The sequence below is a fragment of the Hakea prostrata genome, chromosome 10, assembly GCF_041222555.1.
Source record: "Hakea prostrata isolate BN-2017 chromosome 10, UWA_Hpros_2, whole genome shotgun sequence".
NCBI classification, from domain to species: Eukaryota; Viridiplantae; Streptophyta; class Magnoliopsida; order Proteales; family Proteaceae; genus Hakea; species Hakea prostrata.
Window position 1 is genome coordinate 19,835,427 of NC_142609.1, and position 21,713 is coordinate 19,857,139.

General features: G+C 38.8%; 1 protein-coding gene across 1 annotated transcript in view; it reads right to left on the reverse strand.

Annotated features, from left to right (window-relative positions):
• LOC149002256 (glutamine--fructose-6-phosphate aminotransferase [isomerizing] 1-like) overlaps positions 1–12,833 on the reverse strand; it is a 39,860-nt gene extending 27,027 nt beyond the window's left edge. Inside the window, exons 1-3 of the mRNA XM_089138131.1 lie at positions 12,426–12,833; positions 11,684–11,856; positions 6,698–6,809 (exon numbers count right to left, since the gene is read on the reverse strand). Of these exons, the coding sequence (XP_088994257.1) occupies positions 6,698–6,809; positions 11,684–11,856; positions 12,426–12,672 (532 nt within the window). The 5' untranslated portion in view covers positions 12,673–12,833. The remainder of the gene's footprint in view (positions 1–6,697; positions 6,810–11,683; positions 11,857–12,425) is intronic.
• Between the last annotated feature and the right edge of the window lie 8,880 nt (positions 12,834–21,713).

Genomic DNA, 21,713 nt, shown 5'->3' on the forward strand with positions numbered 1-21,713 from the left:
TACCCTAAAGTAGATAAGTTCTACTCCAAGCAGTAGCATTGCAAGAAAGGAGAAAACTGGGGAACCAAGCCTTTACCTTAGACTACGGTTTCGACTGAACCAGGTTCAGTTGGTTCAGAAAAAAAGTAATTAATGCATGTATGCAGAATTTAAGAAGCACCATCCAGTTAGCAACAACTATAATATGAAGTCACAGCATATATTATTACAGTCAATAAGTTAGCTACTGGTGTTTTTGTAAATCCTTGAAAAATATGCAGTTCATTGAATGGTCAAAGAGTACATGATACAAGTCCAAAGAGCTACATCTGCTCAAGTAGAGCCACTGGGGTTCCTGCCCAGCACTGTAGTATTAATGGTCATAGTATAAGTATTAATAGCATAGTTATTTTAAAGCTCCATTAATTTTGGTTAAACAATAATTCAGTCCTTAGATCCAATTGGTTTATGCTGGTCTAATTTATGCCAGTGACTGGATGTTCGTTCACTATTTGAAGTCATTTGACATTTTGTTTTAAGTCTTTAAAAGACATCCACGCATAGAGAGGTCATATGCTGTTTTATTTTGGTTTTCCAATCCTGGTCCAAGTAATCAGCTTATTAAAGCCTGTAAATACTGTTGCTTGAGAAAGAAACAAAGACACCATTCAGTTAATGCAAAGTTTTTCTCAAGCAGCTTATCTTTTCTCTGTTAGTGAGTTCTATTCTGGTGTTTTTAGTCCAATTTGAGGGATTCTTGGTGTCTAAAGTCTCAGGTGGTTGAAGTTTCTTGGTACTTAAAAGTCCAAGATACTTGCTGTCACCATGGATTCATTCTTCCATTGCAATTGATCTCTTCATCCATTGAAGAGCAAGACTTACAGCAGATAAGTGGCACACCAGGCTCTTCTCTCCTTTTTCTGTTTTCTTGAACCTAAGACAACCCCATTGACTACCCCACCAATTCACAAGAACCTAAGTTTCTCCCTATTCCTCCATCAGTTTGACTCCAAGCTCCATGAACCCCCCCCCCCCCAACACAAAAAAACCGAAATCTTTAAAAAAAAAAAAAAAAGAGCATACCAACCTTCAGCCCTACCTGCTGCACATTCCCCATCCCAAAGCATAAAACCAGCATCTTGAGTTACCTCAACCTAAAAATCAACAACTTAAATTCCCTTCAATGATCCACACTTAGACCCTAACTAGAGTCTTTGGACTTGCTGCCTTGCTCTTAGTAGCCTCTTCCACTAGGCTTGCAGCCCAGCAGCACTTTCCTTGTTTAACAGGATTATATACTTAGGAATTAAGATTTTGTTTCAAAAAAAAAAATTTCGATTGGGCAGCGATGGTCTTGTACTTATTCCCAACTTTAAGTCAAGGACAACAAGATCATTTAGGTTTTCTTTAAGTCAGTCTATCTCTTGTAAAAGGCAGCCCACGACCAGGCTGCTTAGTGCATTAGAAGCAGGAAAGCTGCTGTCCTAGTTCAAGTCAGTTTCTGAGTCCTAATATCAAAAGACTCGAGTGTAATGTCATAAATAGAGCATCCCTACTCAATTGGAGGCCTTACAGTTGATTAATAAATTATTTCCCCTACAAGCTTGAGTGTCTTTTGTGTGATTTTGCTAGTGCATTGCTTTATATTCAATTTTGATAATGCGTGATTCCAACAATTGAGTAAACCTAGGGTTCTCGGTGAGATCAAGCCAGATCCTTGTTGTGGCTGAATTGACAGCCTTGAAGAAGATATTTTATTCCACTTGATCCAAAGCTTTACAAGGCTCTTCCATTCTGCAATCAGACAGCCTACACACACCCCTTCACCCTTTCCTTTCACCTTTTTTCTTTTATTTTCTTCAACATTTGGACTACCAGAACCCAAAATTCAAAGTTAACCATCAGATTTGTCCCAAACTCTAAGCATGTGTAGACCATACCCTGCCTCCAAACCAAGTTATATTATACCCTATTCTCATCATGCTAACCCTAAAAACCAGCCACTTCTTGAATTTTTGTAATCCCTAAAATCCTAAAAACAAGAATTCCCATTTATTCCAAATTTAGTGATCCAAACTCGATCGAACTTGGAAGGATCACATTTCTCTATATCCAAGTTCTAGCCCATTATGACAAGCCAAACCCTATGTCCAACAGTTCTCAATTTGAAACCCTAAATTCAAGAACTTGCCCCCATAATGACAACCCAAACCCTATGTCTCAAGTGTTCTCTATTTAAAACCTTAATCTCAAACCCTAAAATCAAGAACTTGAATAACTTTCATCATACCAATCCAAAATCAACAAAATTTGGAGAATATTACCAAAACAGTACTACCTAGGTTCGACCCAGGATTCATTTTATTCTGAACACTCTAAGCCACCAAACCCATCACTTAAAAATATCTCAGTTTATCTCTAAAAGTCAAGAAATCTCCATAAATGACCAGAAACATAACCTAACCTAACCTTCCCATCTGAAATTATCCAAACTAATTTGTATTAACCATCTCAATCTTTAACCACAGAGATATCCCCACTAGGGATCACATTAATAATTACTCCAAAGACCATGTCCGAACCTAATCTAGACCATTACAGGTTGTTCTTGGAGTTATTTGTGAATACAATCTTCGTCATTTGGCCCTAGACCATCACAGGTTGTTCTTGGAGTTATTTGTGAATACAATCTTCGTCATTTGGCCCTTACTCAATTGAGGATACATCAATCGAACTACCAATGCAAACCCTTCCAAAGAGTAAATCTACAGATCTACCTATCCAGGTTCAATCCAAGTTACACCCAATCTCATTTTGAAAAACTTCTTCAACATCTCAAGGTTCACCCCCATCATAATTTTCTAATTAAAAGAAGAAGAAACTATTCTTTCAGCCTTTTGTTGATCCCATGGTTGAAGCCCACCCAATGCCATTAACCCCAACCTGTTTGAATCCTAACCAAGTTACTCAGACCCTATCTGAAACCATCTCTTTCCCATCCCACACACCCTAATCAAAACTTCCAAGAAATTGTAGTTTCCTCCCATTTGAGCTGGTTCTGTTGCGAAGATTTTGGCTGTTCATCCCCACCTTTAGTGAAGCTACATCAAGAGGAAGAAGAGCCAATGATGTCTAGAGCCCTCTCAAACCCTAAGACTGTCAGTAAGCATTTTAAAAAAGTTCCATGAAATTTAAGATTTGATGCCTATAATGTGAAACACATAAGTGAGATGCCTTGTTTTGGTTGATGAGATGCTAGCTCAAGCCTTGGTGAAAAAATCTTGGTCAAATCCCTCTTTATCTCCTTCTTACTTCATTTATTTTTTTAGTTGAGGTGGGGGGTGGTTAAGATTACCTACCGATTGTTCTCAAGCATAGCAACTATTTTGCTGCTGTTCTGGTGGACTCCTACGATTTTTGGTGGTTGGCCATATGACGCTCAAATTGACTTCAGTTGTGTGGCGTTGGGAACCTGTGATTCTTCTATTTTATGCTCCACTGCTGCAACTGAATTTCACTCACAACTGTGTATCCAATCATTGGATCTCCATGGTTTCTTGGAGGATAATTGACCTCATTGAGCCCTTCCATCAAGTTAAACCCAATAATTGAGGTAATCTGAATACAGAAATCACTGTTTTAGATTTATTAAAATTGCCTAATTCTGGTTGTGTTCGCACCTCACTGAAATCCTCTACTGAGGATTATGATTCAGTGGCAAAGATTGGACAAGGTTCCCATTAGTACCCTATGTATGATAAATTATATTTGGGTTTAATATCATCAATTTAGCCCATACCACCATCTCCTCCAAAGAGCCAATTGCAGCTCTCTTTCTCTCACCTGTGAAACCCTAGCTCTCCCTTCCCATAGCACCCCCTCGCAGGTCCCTCTCTCCCACTCCCTTAAACACCCAATGCCTGCCCCCCCCCCCCCCGCCTGACCTATGAACTCATTCATGAAAATGTACTGAATAGGTTGACGGGGAACTATAGAGGCTGGGTATTGTTCTCTCGGCTTAATGGAGCAGTTTCTTTTGTGGTTGGTGAGTTCTGGGGCCAGTTGTCTCTTTCTTAGACTCTCATAGACAATTTTGCACATAGATGATGATTTTCCCCCACACATTTCCTGTCTTCATCTTTTGCCAATATTCTGTGTCCCCATCCCAAACCCGCATCTCCCTCTAGTCACTTATCCAATGGTGGGAATGACTCCATCTGATTCAAATAAAAGGGCCAGCAATACACCTCATCCTCCGTGGCATCTTATTGTCTTCTTCATACTTTTTGTTGATCTTGTATTCAATTCCATCACTGCAACTGTCTCAGCAACAGAAGTAAATAAGGCTTCAGTGCCCCCACTACACCGGAATCATGTCACTGATACAGATTCAATGTCTCACACCACCAGGCCAGTGCTACTGATGGAGCAAGCAAAGGGTTGGTCAGGGCCATCGATGCTGGTGCGTGATAGCATGAGCTGGCATCCCTGCCTGTCAAGGCACAACCGGCAATCTGCTGAATGGGATTGCTGGGAGCCTGTTCACAACTGACATTGCTTGGAACCTGGCAGTTTCTTTACCAATATTAGGATGCTTGCTTTTACCACAGAACTATGGCCTAATACTCTAATTAGGGTTAAGATTAGTGGGTACATGTGGTTTTCATAATGGTTTTGAGTATTGGAAGGAGAGTATGAGAAAGGTTCCAGATGGTGAAGATGGAATGAGGATATCCTATCCAGATTTGAAGGATAAAAAGGGCAAAGATTGAATGGTGATCAGAGGTTACAAGTTCCATCATGTATAGTCCATCAAGGTTAATTGAACAATATCAAAGGACATTAACCAGCAGTGAACCCACGGGCTACAGCACCCCTTCATCTACCACAATCAGCTATCAGATGATGTGAACACAAAGACTCCCCTGGCTGAAAGTCCACGTGGGGCCCCAAGAATGGCTCCAAGAAAACATCCATAAGCTGGCTGAACCTTTTATGAGGGGTATTTTGGACATTTAAGCTCTTAATTTCCCTTTGTAATTAATGTAGGCATTTTTCAAAATTTTGATGAGTCAATTTGAGTCAAGTTTGGATCTGTTTGGAGTATTTTATTTTGAGTCAAAGTTGTTTCTGAAGAAGAATTTAGTAGTTTAGATAAGATAAGATAAGATTCCTCATCTTGTCCGCTAGGATTTTTTGATAAGAGTCCAGTCCAATATGTAATGGGATCCTATTATTAAGGAGATCCCAAAAGTCTGTTGTTTTAGGCTATAAATAGCATCTTCTTGCATAGTGATTTTCAGATTTGATGAATAAGAATTTGGATTGATTAATTGCCTTGAGTGAGGGGCACGGTTCCTTTGAGGGGGACCTTGTGGTTGTTTATTGAGTGTTCTCAAATTGTTTCCAGCATTCAAGCAAGTCAGAAAATCAAAGTTCTGAAGAGCAATTCAGCAAATCCAGCAAGTTTCATCAACATTCCAGCCAGTCCAAGTAAGTCACAGCCCCTTCCCACCACCCTCCCTTCCATGCAAGCCCTTCCCCCACCTCCGCTGCCCTGCGCAACCTTCCCCAACCCCCTGCCCTGCTGCTACAGTAATTCAGTAGCACCCAGGTCTCACAACCCCCTTACTCTCTTCCCTTAAGCCTCACGACTTTCTCAGCCCCTTCCTCACCTCCCCCTCAGCACCCGCTGGCTCCCCACCTCTCTCTCCTACCCACAGCACCCTAGGAACCCTTCACCTGCTGATCCCAAACCCCAGCCCCACTAACCCTCTTTTCCCTTCCCCTTTGGTCACCCCTAGTACTAGGTTATAGTCCTAACATTATTTTCCCAAACCTGCTTAGTATTCTTGACTTCGAAAAATCCTGCACTTCATCTTCTTCAAGAAGTTCTGCAGAATTCCTAAGTTTCAAGAAAAACCTTAAGTTCCTAACATCTTAGCCCTTCATCCATTGAACCTAGATTCTGAAATGAAGAACAGTAGCACCCTTAGCTCTGAATTGCAAAGAGAGCAAGCCCTTTCCCCTTCCCCACCCCTAACCGAAACCCTAGTTTGGCATTTGAATTCAAATTTCAAACATGGAATTCTGACTACAATAGGATTCAGATCTGGAATTCAGTTTCAGCAGGCCCTAAATTACCTTAGAAACCCTAAAACCTCCCCCCTCCCTTTTGCTGGAATCTCCTGGGAAAACCCAAAGTCTAGGAAAATTACTAAAATACCCCTAAACTTAGACTTGGTTTACATCATCAGCTGTACCCCTCCTCCAGCTGCAATCACGAGCCCACCCCTCTGCTGCTTTCTCTCTCTCTCTCTCTCTTCCTCCTTTTGTGCCCCCCTGCTATGTCCCTTGCTTCAACCAGCTCATCTCATCATTTTCAGCCCCCCTCTTTGTTTCATTCTCTTGAGAATGCGTCAATAAACATAATATCTATGGACAAAATTGGAAATATGAAAAAACGATGCACCGAATATAATATATAAAATTTATTAAAAAGAGTCAAAACATAATATTTAAGACACGTCAAGTGCCATACATGATTCAACAAACATGAGGAACTTCAACTGCAATTTCTCTAAATAATAGGTACCCCAGGTGTAAGTTCCCAAAATAAAATAAAGCAAGCATCATAGACAGGATTCTCGAAAATATCCAACACAAATATACAAGAACAGTCTCTGTATAAAATTTGAGGTTCATAGACCAAGATTACCTCCTGCTTCATTTGCTTTGTCAAAAACGAATTTTGCAAGCTTGGGAATGACTTCAGTATCAGTTTCAGACTCAAAGTAAAACCCATGCCGGACTAATGTCTCCTTTAACACCTGAAAAGATTAAAATAAGCAAAATTCAACTTCAGTTCATGAATAATGGCTATTTTTCTGGATGAATAATGTTTACTGTATGCTCACAGTTGAAATATGATAACTATTTCCTAACTCTTTACAGAGACGTAGCAACTTGGAGGAATGAATCCAGGAGTAAAATATGAAGTTTTCATGTATGTTTGTGTGTGGGTGACAGCACTTATATGCACTTGGCAGGGTCGGTGGAGGTGTGCACCATTTTTGGGACTAGTAATGGAGAGGAAATCCTTTTGTTTGAAAGACATAAAATTGGATCTCTTTATGGATAATGGGTTAGAGTCTCCCTTACCCTTCTAGAGGATAAATTATTAGAAATAAAATGAAAATAATAGTTGACAAGTCTAGGTGCTAGCATCACCTTGGTTGCCTGTCACCTAGCTGGTGTTGCCTTTTCTATCCCACATCCCCAACCTCCTTCCCCCCCCCCCCTGCACCCGTGGGAGGCACTGGCACTGTGAGTCTGTGACAACTACAGAATAAGAGAGGTTCTTTTTGTCACTCTAAGTGTACGAACAATGTCCAACTTCACATTCAATTTCATTCCAAGTATTTCCCAACTTAAGTTTGCAACTAAGAAAAATGCCAACTCTAGGACTTCACATAGAAACAATCAGCGCAACCGAACGGTAAGAGCAGTGCTGGTATGCACTCCAAATGACTTGACAACGATTCTTCATGTCTGGGTTCAGTTAGGAATTTGTCCAAATATTCATTGTATGGAAGCGATTGGTTATATGCCCCTGCACCAGCGCTTTGGCCAAGTAGAGCATGTGCCCAGGCATCAAACATCGGGGTGGACTCCCCTGTCTGGGTGTAGGGGCATGCAACCAAGCAGCATTCTCTTTCCCTTACCATACATACCTTTACCTTAGAAGTATCTCCTAGATCTACTAAATCCCAACATAGAAATCGACACAAAAACTACTCATTTTTAACTTTGCATTCTAAATAAACCAAATAAACCATCAATGAAGAATAAAATAAGATGCAAACCATGGAGCTCAGCTAATATCAAAGAAACAATACCACAGCCTCTTAATTCTTTACCGCAGCCTGCAAAGTAGGAACTAAAGCAAATGTGATCCTCCACCATTCAGAAACCAAAATAACAAAGGCAACATATCATCTTCTTTTCTTCCCAAAAATTATCATGTAGCTGCTGTGGCCCACAACATTCAATACTTCGGTTGCTGCGCATTATCTGATACTTGGAATATAAGCCTCCACTTCGGAATTTTTGTTTGGAGCAGCAGATACCTTGCAGAACATAGGCTGATCACTGGATTGCCTTCTTTTCTACCTCGCCTGATCCTTCTCTTCCTAGTGGCTAAAAGCCAAGCACGTTTGAGACAGTTCAATTCAAAGGTTTCACAACAACACGAAGCCCAAGTCATGATTCCAACCATGTTTCAAGACAGAGATGTGGGAATCTAAATAGACCATATCCAGATCATTATACAATATATGATACCAAGCCCCAAATCTACAGTAGGTATTCTACACATCAGCTAATGTTGAAGGGAATTCAAGTAAGACCCACTCTGCAGTAGTACTGTTGATAGGTTGCAGCAGGACACCAAAAACCAAACTCATTAAGACAAAAAGGTAGCAGATGAGGTGAATATGAGCAGGTGGGAATGGGAATAGGAGGGAAGCAGGCTATCTCAGCGCTGGATCTCTCATCCCCAGCTGTCTCAGCTGCCAAAACAATGATTTTGAATGCCTCAGTGATGCAGCATCAATAACTTGGTTGGACCAGCAAACAAGACTTTGGAAACCCCAAACCCAACAACAACCAGTCCAAGAAGGCCTGGAATTAGTTGAATTAGTATATTATTTTCAATGCTTTAATTGTTTTTGTTTTCCAATGTAGGAGTTAAGACTCTGGTTTGAACTTTGTTTTTTTAAGTTTTATATTTTAACCAAGATTTGTCTTTTTTTTTTCTTTTTAACTTCCCTATAAATACATGCCTGTAACACCCAGCAGATATTAGAGTGAATTGGCAGACAAGTGGAGTGCTATTTGAGAATCAGATTGTGAGATTTCTTCCGCATCTCTACTATTTCCCTTCTTCTTCTTCTTCTTCTTCTTCTTCTTCTTCTTCTTCCTATTCTTCTAGTTCTCTTTCTGTCACAACTCACAACCCACCATAGCATCCTGTTTCTCAGGTCTTACTCAGCCTGAGCATCTAAAACTTCTCTACCTATACTGGGACAACGCACAGCAAAATACAACAACAACAATAAGCCTTGTCCCAACTAAATGGGGTCGGCTACATGGATTCTTGCCCTCCAATCGGTTCTGTTTGAGGCCATGTTAGATACAAGTTCAGACATTGGTGCCTTGGTGAAAGGTGTAATCGTTCGAAACATAAGTGCTTGAAGAATGCTCATTTAGTAAACTAGAGAAATAGGTTTCCCATCTTTTCTTAATGTCCTCCTCACAAACTAATACTTTACCATCTCCATTTTTAATACATCTAACATGGTCAAGATCTCTACTCTTCCTATCTCTCATCTTAGCTATCTTATAAATAGATTTTTTTCCCTTCCTTCGTGCCCAACTTATTGTATAACTCTTCATACTTCTTTTCCCTTGCTTTTCCCGCAATTTTCTTAGCTTCATTTCTATCCAACCTATACCTTTGAAGATCCTCAACATCCTTTGTTCTTTGCCATGTCTTAAAAGTTAAAACTAGCTTTTTTATTCCTAATGGCAGCTTGAACCTCACTATCCCACCACCACGTCTCTCTATAAGAATGGAGCTTTCCTTTTGATTCACCTAGAACATCTTTAGCCACCTTCTTAATACACATAGCCATCTCATAGACTGTTAAGTCCAAAATTAGAAACAATATAAATAGGAAGTACTAGCTATGAAGTAGATTTACAACCAAATTAGGGACTTCCCATAAACGTAGCTGACATACATCAAATAGAAACCTCTAAAAACAAAATCATAGCAAAATGATATTAGAAATCTGAGATTCTATTGCAATGAAATAAAAAAATATTTTCTAAAACTGAGATAGATACTAAACTATGGAAGCATTAGGATAGAATAATTCTTCATTTGATGGGCCCACAACATCTTCTAACAAGCATAAGCACACAAGGCAAACACAGGTCGTCACATTGTTCACATAAACAGTACTCTGAACAGTGTTTTGGTCCCCCCCCCCTTTTATTTCAATCTATATCATCAAGTTTTAGGAAAGAGTCAGTAGTCAGGGATTCTCCAAATGGATAAAAATTTTCTAATATCAAACATTTGTTATGTTATCAATTCTGAAAACATTTGAACTCTTGCATTTCTTATGTTCCAAGTCTAAAATCTTTCATCTTTTCCATTTTATAAATGCTCTAAATTGTATTGCTAATTGTTTGATTGGTAATGCTTGGAATTTTTCAATTAAATTTCCAGGAAAATGCTGTTGCACGGACCATTATGATTGAACCCTATCTCAATGGTCACCAAACTGATGAAGGATATAATGTCTCAATGTCAGTGATAAGATCATTATTCAGAAGTTTTTTCAAATAAATGACAAATTCACTAAGAAAAAAATTAAAGAGACATGGGACTGAAAGGGTATTTAAATTCTTGAATAAACCAAGCAATCTGGTAAGTTCATACAAACAGGAAACCTAAATTGACACCCTAACTATTCAAATTGTAATTGACTACATAGCTTAGTTGGTAAGAGTTACAAAGATTTTGAGTCCAAATCTTGATTATGAAGTTTTACATTCATCATTCAAAATGCTCTTAATTATAATTAGCGACAGCTATTTAGAAAAAGAATAGGGTCCATAACTTGGAATAATGGTAAAAGGTTTAGGCATTGGGAAAATGCCTGGGATAGAGTCTTGAAGAGCAGTCACATTGTGCAAAAAAGGACAAAGGTTAGGGCCATCTCCAAACTCCCCTCTCTCAAGACCCCACATAGGTGGGACCAGTTAAGCAATGGACCCTTTACTATTTGAAATACTCATGATTAAACATTCTGTTTCGAAACCACTTGATTCAACCATGGGCAGCTTGATTGCTACAGGGTTGGACATATAGTTCTGACCACCCAGTGTTGCACAAATAGCCAGTGGTTTAACAAATAGCCAGTTATAAACCGTATCAATCAAAGAGTCACAATTATAGCCAGCACTAAATGTGAGTCTGTGAGTGTGTAGCCAAAGGTACTAATAACACACCATGTTTCAAGAGACTTAAAAGAGAAGGCTTCAGAAAAGACGTTTCTAGCATGAATTGCCTAAAGTAAATTTAATCAGCCAAAAAAAAGAAGAAGAAGAAGAAAGAAAGAAAGAAATATGTTTGATGATAACAATAAATAAAGTAAAATTTCAAGGCAGGATATGTGTAGCCAACCCATTTATCCAGCCATTCGAAATATACACCACTGAATGTGACACTTGTTCCCAGGCTAAGAGACAAAGTCCCTAAAGAACTAAAATGCTACAATAAGATAACTGAAACATGTAAAGCATGAAATGCTCATGGTTTTTTCTTCTGGTTTTTTTTTTTTTTTTTTTGGGGGGGGGGGGGGGGGGGGTGGGTGGAGAACGTTGGTGTGTTGCCAAAATAGCTAATACAACAAGTAAACTAAAGCCACGGGAGCACCAATATGGCAACCCCAGTATTTCACTAAAAAAATTTAACTGAAGATGAAATTTGAAAACTCAGATACAATCCAATAGTTTGTTAAATAAATGAGGAACGAAGAATACAAATAACTAGAGGGACAAAATATAACGTGGATTCACGAGGAAATTAAGGAACAAGAGGAAAGGGAAACAACATAAGGAAACCGTGTACCTCATAGTTGGTGACAACACCATTATGAACAACCAAGAAGTCATTTCCAGGACCAGAAGCCTGAGGATGGCTGTTCCGCGGTGCTGGCTCACCGTGAGTTGCCCACCGGGTGTGTGCAATTCCAGCATGAACAGGAAACGAATCCTCCAAATTCAAATCCGTAGCCGCAACCTCTGTAAGTAGAAAGGCCCACCTTATTTTTGTTTCATTATCATCATCTAAAATCTACTGCTCTATTAAAAATCATTCACAATATAAAAATAACGAAACCAGCACATATGGTCAGTCAAAGTCAACCAAGTGTACTCGAAGAAAATTCAACACCATTGCTAACATGAGGAGAAAATGCAGGAAACGAAAACCTCAAGGAACAGAAAATTCAGCATAACCCATCAACACCAGAAAAATCATAACTTCGCACCCATAAGGGCAAGACAAAAATCCTTCTTCGGAAATTGAAAGTAATTTTTCCCTTCCCATGCTACCAGCTACAATCTCCAATTTAGCTACCGTACTATAACAGTTATATGAACAACAATAAAAAGGGGGGGAAGAAGAATTTGATTGAAGGCATAGACAAGACGCCAAAATATTTAATAAAAATATTAATTACAAACAAGTATTTTAATCAACAATTTCACTCCGAAACCACGAACAAAACTTCACTAAGCCCTATGAACATAAACAAAATTTAGCTTTTTTTTTGGCTGCTCTAGGAAAGAAAAAAGGGGCGTGATATTACCTTCGTAAACAGATTTGACGAGTTTTTCAATGTTTCCTTCCTGGCGGAACACAAGAGGTCCAAAAGAGGTAGATGAGATTCTACGCTGATCCTGAGAAACAGAAGCGAGTTCAGAGGAATCGATAGAAATCCCAGCAGAATCATATCCTCTGTATTCCAAACGCCTCAACCCATTGAAGAGAACTTGAAGAATGTATCTTCTCTCTCTAGGCACATTGTAATTCAAATACGCAAAGATCCCACACATTTTGAATTCAATCCTTCACTCTCTCCTCTCTTCGATGATGGAGAACCGAGAGAAGAAAAAAAAAAAGCAGAGATCGAACAGAACATACACAGAGAAAGAGAGAGAGAGAGAGAGAGAAGATGGCGAAGAAGAAGTAGGCTGGAGAGAGAGAGAGAGGCGGTTTCTTTACACTTTCCGGTCGTTTTCTCGGTTCGAGGGGGGTTTTAAATAACGTTGAAATGACATTAATAACCTTCTGCGTCATTACTTACACTTGTAAGGAAGTAATCAGTGAGAAATTCCAAATATACAAATGAGTCACCAGAAGGATGGAATTTTCATCCTCCCGCAATGGTTGCGGCAAATTATTGCTCTCTGACTGAGCGTCTTATCTTTCCCCACATGGAAGATTTTGTCTGCCTTGTTTGACCAGTCAAGTTTGCTTCTTCTTCTTCTTCTTTACGAGTTTTTAGATTGTTTTTATTGAATAGGGCATTTGTATTAGATAAATATAATATAATAATATTCACCAATACTAGGTAACCCACCGTCCACCGAGACCAAAGTTTATCTCATTTCCTTGACGGTCACGAGACCCGTCAAGCGGGTTAGCCACAAAATTACTTTCTTTGTTTGAATTGGTGAATAAAGACAATCCATGAAGCTCCCATTCAAGTGCAAACAAAAAAAGACTGGCAAACTAACTTCAAGGGGCTCAGTTGATAAAAGACCAGCGTTTCTATAAAGGAATTAAAGTTTCAATTTTCTTAGAATCAAGGGCAAAGCTCCGTCTATATTAATTATAAAGATATCCTAAAAATGTAGTCGAGGTACGCGTAAGCTGGCCTAGATGAACCTTAGATAAAAAAAATAAAAAAAATAAAAAAAAATAAAAAAATAAAAAAAAAAGACAAACCAAAGTTCAAGTCATTTGGGATTGATATCCACTAGTGCCACAAGTATAGGTGGGGATAAATCTATATTTTTAATTGAGGATATACTTATCTCTAAAATGAAAGACTTATAACCTATGGATGATCAAAATTATAAATCTATCCCTATACTAATGCCAGTGATGTGTCTCAGTTCTAATCGTGAGTCCAACTAAGCCTCACAAGCTCCCGAATGCCTTCCCGTGGTCAGAGATGATAAGTTCTGCAAGAAAGGTTAGACGCGGCCCGGTCAGAATGCCGGGCAACCGTCTCCGATGACTAAGTCATACAATGATCAGGTTAAGATCCCATGCTAGAGCTATATAGAAATTTTCTTAGAATAAGTTCGATTTTTTACCGGAGGGGTGAGTCTTTGTTTAAATAGCGTGTAGGTAGACAAGCTTTCCCGATGATGGCCACCTAATCTACCCTGACCAAGCTCCTTCGTCCGTTATCCTGTATGATCATCTTCATAGTTGACCTTCCATTCAAAGCGGTGTTGCCATATAGGTCCAGCGTGAGTGGAGCCCTTAGTTGAATGTGTTCAGGTAATGTCCCAACTGAGCGGCTGACTTAGCCCCAATCGGGTCCGAATAAACCCAAGTGCAAGCTTCTCGTATCAGCCAGTATCAAATCTAACCTTTTGTTAAAAAAAATAAAAAATAAAAAATGGTTTATTGGGCATTAAATTATGTTTGGAATATATAATTGGTCTCTGCCTAAAAAAATGATATATTATGCATTACATGCCCTATATATAAAATAAATTATTTTATACACTCTAAAATGTCACTTCGTGGCATATTCTACAATGATATTCTATCGAAAGAATTAAAATAAATAATAAATAAAAGAACACCAACAGCATTTATTAAGGTGTTTTTATTAATAAATTTATTTCTTATCTTCTTGATACATTCCTAAATAATTTACAAAACAATCAAGGCTCTTTTAGGTATCAATTATCATTCTCAATTATGAGAAATTTTCATTATTTTAAATTGTTTGACATGTATTTTGGTATCAAGACATTTTTTTTCTGTTTGTTTTTTTTTCATATCCAAACAATGAAAGCACTTGTACAAAGATAACTGATAGTAAAATGTGGTTAAATCACTGAAAATTTCTCAATAAGTTGGAATGATGTGTTGTTTTGTCATGTGAGTGAAAACGAGTTAGGTGCCTTCAAATCAGTAAAAAGAGTTTATTTCAGTTTCTTTGATTATTGTACCAAGCAAAGTATGTGAAACACATGGGAAAATGGATGTAAAATCATTTGAAAGATAAGATAGAGCTCTGTCTATTTCAACTCGCTATCCTACACCAAAATAGCCTTTTTCACACATGTTTTTTTATGTTGCAAACCAATTTGTCCAACCAAGCACATCAAAGAGTGTTTTTTTTTTTTTTTTAACTATTTCGGATTCATCATACCGTGTTAAAAGATGAATTTTGAATATCAGGAAACTACCTTGTTTCATCTACTGTATCTCCTTTAATTAGCACCTTGATATAATAATTTATGCTTGTCACACTCTACATTTTAGGAGCTTCTTATTTTATAGGAATTTATATACCTATCTTATCACTTAAAAAGAAGATTCTCCACCAGATGAGTTCTACCAAATTCGTAAAAAAAACAACAATAAATGAATGCTCGACTTTATGCCCTATAGGCTATTCAACATGAAACAATATAAAACAATATACATATGTCAGTCTTCTAGCTATATTGTCATCCAAACCACGGTTTGCCCAACCTCAGTATCCAAGGATAGTAGCATTTTTTGGGTTTACCCAACCACGTATATTATACATGATGCATGCAAGTAGTATATCATGTATGAAAGGTGCCTATGACAGATATGACGTTATATATATATATATGACAGATATGACGTTATATATAATATATATATATATAATCTGTGAGCCTCATGAACACGACACAATTCACAGTTTCACCCGCTACTCAAGAGCCTAATGAGTGCATGTCATGTCAAGGACGAATTATACTAGCAAACCTTCAATTCCCATATATAACCCATCATAATAGGTTTACCAAAAAAAAAAAAAAAACCCATCATAATAAGGATAGTGAATTGAATATACCATGATCTAGCTACACTTCCCTCACCTCGACGTAGATTGTAAGGTGGAACTTGCTTGAGTTGGAGTGCAACCCTGATCATGTCTTCCCAACTTATTATTTAAATATGGAATTCTAAGTGTTAATATGCATGCTTAGGCTTTCCTCTCTATCTTGAATTATTAATTGGTAACATAGCAGCAACCAGTCAATTGATTGGCAATCAACCACCTTGTATTGCTATCAAGAATTGAATCCAGATTTCGAGGGTTTCTAATCCCCGAGTCTGAATGAGTTTCTCTTTGATTTAATCTAGAGTTTTTTACATGCACACCACTGACTTTGCCATGAAACTCTTGACCCCCCTAGTTTTTCGAAAACAATAGATGAGTCCTCCATTACTAAACAACTTAAGATCGCTACCAGAATTCAAGTACGATCAAAGTACCTTTATATGTTAAAATGACTCAAATGCCCCTTAAACCTTATTTTCAAAGTTGAACCTTACACATAGAGATCGGTGAAGGGGTTCATGAAGGGGGAACCCGTTCACCCATCTTCTTCTGGTTAAGTTGATGAGCCATTGGAAACCGGCCACCACCACCTCCTCTTACAGTCTTTGCTGAGGGCTTTAGGGTTCATTGGATTTTAGGGTTATCTGCAAAATCAAAACAACTAAACTCGATTAATTGATTAGGTTTATTTGACAAATTTCCAACTCCTAAGATACAAAGACAAAAGGCCTATTTGTCTCGATCACCTTCTTCCCCTGCAATATCAGTGTTTACCCATTCAGATACACAAAAGTCAACATTTTGGAACATCACCTTAGGATAAAATCCAAACTCTCTGCACACTCGTAAAATTTGAAAAAAGAAAAAAAAAAAATTCATGTATATTATTGACTCTCATAGATCGGGTACTCCACCTACTTTGATTTGTCATAGGAAATATGGTCTTTGTTTTGTCCTCAGGAAATACAAAACTCAAACTCTAGACGGTCAAATTTCAATTAGTGTTGCTAGTCAAATTCTATGCTCTGTTGAGGAAATGGAGTTTTGGCAAATTGAGAACAAGAATGTCACACCCCACCAGACGGTATCAGATCTGTTTTGACTACCAGTGGATATGATCCACAATCAAAAGATAAGGTTTACATTCAATCCCATAGACAATCCACGCAATAACAAAATCAATGAGCAAGAACCATAATCAAGTCAATGAAAAACAACTACGATGAATGTTATCAAAAGGAAGAAAATTAAATGATGTTTAATTAAAACTGTTAATAAATCTAGTCAAATGATAAATGTTCCAAACGAATGCCTCTATATCCCTACAAATCACTAGTCTCCTATCAAAAGAGTTGAGTGCCGTAGGAGCAGTTCAGACAAGCACATGAGTCATCGTGAATCTCGTAATCCAGCTCAAATGGTATTTGTACGTCTTTGTCGGCATTGGGTACTCTTGTATCGCTTGGACATCATAACTTGCAATACAGTCTGAAGAAAATCTTTCCACAAAAGGGTGAGTTCCAATGAATTCAACGAGATTAACAACATTACATAACCATATAAATAACTTACGTATGATGAATGCAATGCAATTCGATGCGAGGATGCTAACTATCCATACCAGTATTTATCTAAGTAGACATACATTAAGGTAGCCACCAGCCTCTTCTATGAAGTCTCACACAAACCCCAATGGTTTCGACCAAATTGGACGTCACGATCGAGATATAGGGATATAAGTCCAATCAACGACCATGGCTGAAGATCAAGCCCACACTCTCTCATCATGACTGATGGTATGAGAACTACCACGTGTTAGGGAATTTCCTTGCCAAATGCAGGAAGTTATCTACTCAATCATGTCAATCTACGTTCATATACATTTTCTATGGCACCAACCAACTCGGTCCAGTATCCTTGCTTAAACTAGGAAACTTCAAATCCTATGGCACCAGCCAACTCGGACTATGCACTTGTAACCCTATGGTCATCCACATATAATAAGGCAAACGCTCTCGAGTCCCCTCACCAACAAGCTATCGGGCACCCATGAGCCTAACCTCTATCATGTGCAACATTACCATGAATGACACGTGGTATGAATGTGTCTCCTCATCACCAGGCTATTGGACAATGATAAACTCCAGCACCACTGTTATGAAATTCAGCCCAAACCTAGCCTGGGGCACCCTATTTATTTTGGGTGAAGAAAGACTTGTTTGATGTTAGACCCTGAAGTTGGACCTTGATTTCAGTGTTATTACCTTGAAAGCCTTAGGAAGTCATGTCCGATCTTTCCCTTAGTGTAGATCCATGTCTTGAAATGATGGAAGTTGTCCTTGTGGGCCCTATTTATGGAAGACATGGTGTTTGACCTGAAACTCATGGATATGGTTGATGGTGCTCCATACTTGGATACATGCTTAGGCTTTCCCCTCTATCCTGAATTATTAATTGGTAACATAGCAGCAACCAGTCGACCGATTGGAAGACCAGTCAGTTGATTGGCAATCAACCACCTTGTATTGCTATCAAGAATTGAATCCAGATTTCAAGGGTTTCTAATCCCCGAGTCTTAATGAGTTTCTCTTTGATTTAATCTAGAGTCTTTTACATGCACACCGCTGACTTTGCCATGAAACTCTTGACTCCCCTAGTTTTTCTAAAACAATAGATGAGTCCTCCATTACTAAACAACTTAAGATCGCTACCAGAATTCAAGTACGATCAAAGTACCTTTATATGTTAAAATGACTCAAATGACCTTTGAACCCTACTTTCAAAGTTGAACCTTACACATAGAGATCGGGGAAGAGGTTCATGAAGGGGGAACCCGTTTACCCATCTTCTTCTGGTTAAGTTGAGCCATTGGAAACCGTCCACCACCACCTCACAGTCTATGCTGAGGGCTTTAAGGGTTCATTGGATTTTAGGGTTATTTGCAAAATCAAAACAACTAAACTCAATTAATTGATTAGGGTTATTTGACAATTTTTCAAATCCTAAGATACCAAGATAAAAGGTCTAATTGTCTCGATCACCTTCTTCCCCTGCAATATCAGTGTTTACCCATTCAGATACACGAAAGTCGACACTTTGGAACATCACCTTAGGATAAAATCCAAACTCTCTGCACACTCGTAAAATTCAAGAAAAAATCATGTATATTATTGATTCTCATAGATCGGGTACTCCACCTACTTTGATTTGTCACAGGAAATACGGTCTATTTTTTGTCCTCGGGAAATGCAAAACTCTAATTCTAGACGGTCAAATTTCAATTAGTGTTGCTAGTCGAATTCTATGCTCTGTTGAGGAAAATGAGTTTTGGCAAATTGAGAACAAGAATATCACACCCCACCATACAGTATCGGATCCGTTTCGACTACCAGTGGATATGATCCACATTCAAAAGATAAGGTTTACATTCAATCCCATAGACAATCCACGCAATAACAAAATCAATGAGCAAGAACCATAATCAAGTCAATGAAAAACAACTACGAGGAATGTTATCAAAAGGAAGAAAATTAAATGATGTTTAATTAAAACCATTAATAAATCTAGTCAAATGATAAATGTTCCAAACGAAGGCCTCTATATCCCTACAAATCACTAGTCTCCTATCAAAAGAGTTGAGTGCCGTAGGAGCACTTCAGACAAGCACATGAGTCATCATGAACCTTGTAATCCAGCTCAACTTGTATTTGTATGTCTCTGTCGGCATTGGGTACTCCTATATCGCTTGGACATCATAACTTGCAATACAGTATGAAGAAAATCTTTCCACAAAAGGGTGAGTTCCAATGAATTCAGCAAGATTAACAACATCACATAACCATATAAGTAACTTACGTATGATGAATGCAATGCAATTCGATGCGAGGATGCTAACTATCCATACCAGTCTTTATCTAAGTAGACATACATTAAGGTAGCCACCAGCCTCCTTTGGGAAGTCTCACATAGACCCCAATGGTTTCGACCAAATTGGACGTCACGATTGAGATATAAGGATATAAATCCAATCAACGACCATGGCTGAAGATCAGGCCCACACTCTCTCACCACGATTGTTGGTATGAGAACTACCATGTGTTAGGGAATTTCCTTGCCAAATGCAGGAAGTCATCTACTCAATCATGTCAATCTACGTTCATATACATTTTCTATGGCACCAACCAACTCGGTCCAGTATCCTCGCTTAAACTAGGGAACTTCAAATCCTATGGCACCAGCCAACTCGGACTATGCACTTGTAACCCTATGGTCATCCACATATAATAGGGCGAACGCTCTCGAGTTCCCTCACCAACAAGCTATCGGGCACCCATGAGCCTAACCTCTATCATGTGCAACATTACCATGAATGACACGTGGTATGAATGTGTCTCCTCATCACCAGGCTATTGGACAATGATAAACTCCAGGACCACTGTCACGGGTCACTCAGCCTCAATACCCATGACAATAAGGTAACAACATGATAAAAGGGGTATCCTAGCCATGCATTTAGACACCTAAAGTAAGGCACATAGAGTTTATATGGCAAACAAAGGCACCAAGGGCATAGGCTAACCCACAACCCTAGGTAGGTATCAATTATGAATGCATCCTACAAACCCATCCTCATCATAACATAATCACATTTTGATAAGATAGATATCATCCATGAATGCATCCTACAAACCCATTCTCATCATAGCATAATCACATATTGATAAGAGAGAGAGAAATAACAAGATATTTCATGATTCCACATAATCCCATTAGTTATTGATGCATGCATGCTCTACAATCATACAACTTCACCACGGTATCATAAGAAGACATGGAAGCACATTTTAGAGCATGACGAGTTTTGTATCCCTCATTTGATCAACTCTTTCAACTCTCCAAAGAATCCAAAGAACTTCACAAATATTAGGCCAATAAGCTATTGAAATCCTTAGAAAATATATGGATTCAATTAGGTTTAATTTAACAACCAAAGACAAGCATCGAACTAGACCAACCACAGAACCAGGGGGTGGAGGTCGATAGGCCTCAAAGGGGCGGCTGACCGCCTCCAGGTGACCTCCCTAGGTGCTCTAATAGCACCTGGGTCCGAACTTTGCCTTATTTAATCTCACGATTCTAACAAGTTTCGGGATGATCAAAGGCATTAAGCTCTTACTAGGCCTTCCTTGATCGCCTTAAAATTCAAAAGCTGCGGCTCCCTCACAATGAGACCGCACCTTCTTTTTCGAGCAAAGGACAATTGCTTTGTGAGCAATTAGCTAATCTATTCTCAATATCACATCGAAGTCTCATGTCCAATTTCACTAGATAGGCTTCCAAATCTCTACCATCTAAGTTCACAGAATAGGGCTCCACTATTTCATCTAGTTTGACAATAGATCTAGTCGAAGTACTAATCATTAGACCTTTGGTCAACTTCTTCGGTAACACCAATATTTTCCTTGCAAATGCAGATGATATGAATGAGTGGGATGCACCAGTGTCAAATAAAACAAAAGCAGGAACTGAGGCTACAAGTAGCATACCTATCACAAGATTGTGACTCTGGTCATGCTCAGTCCCGATGATGTTGTACACCTTTTTGGGAGGAGGGGCTTGTGCTGGCTTTGCCACTATTGTAGTTTGCCAATTTGGCTTGTTAGGGCATGTACGACCAAATTGCCCTATTTGTCCACAATAGAAACAGGTGGCTTCTTTTTGTCCCACAGCTTGCACTAGCGCTGGAGATTTTTGACTTGATATGGGCCTTGGATATGAATAGACTGCCCCTAGAGCTTGAATAGAACCAAGTGGTCAATTGGCACCACTAAAATGTTCACTTCCATTCCGTAGCATGCACCCTAAGGCTGATAATAGGGTATTTCTGTCTATAAAACCAATTTTTCTATTTGGCACCGATCTCTGTGGGTAGTAGGTATTGTAACAACCCCCGTATTTCTAACCCGAGATCCGTATTGTAGGTCTGAGAACCCGAAGGTCTAGCATGGTTAATTTGTGGAGTGTCCG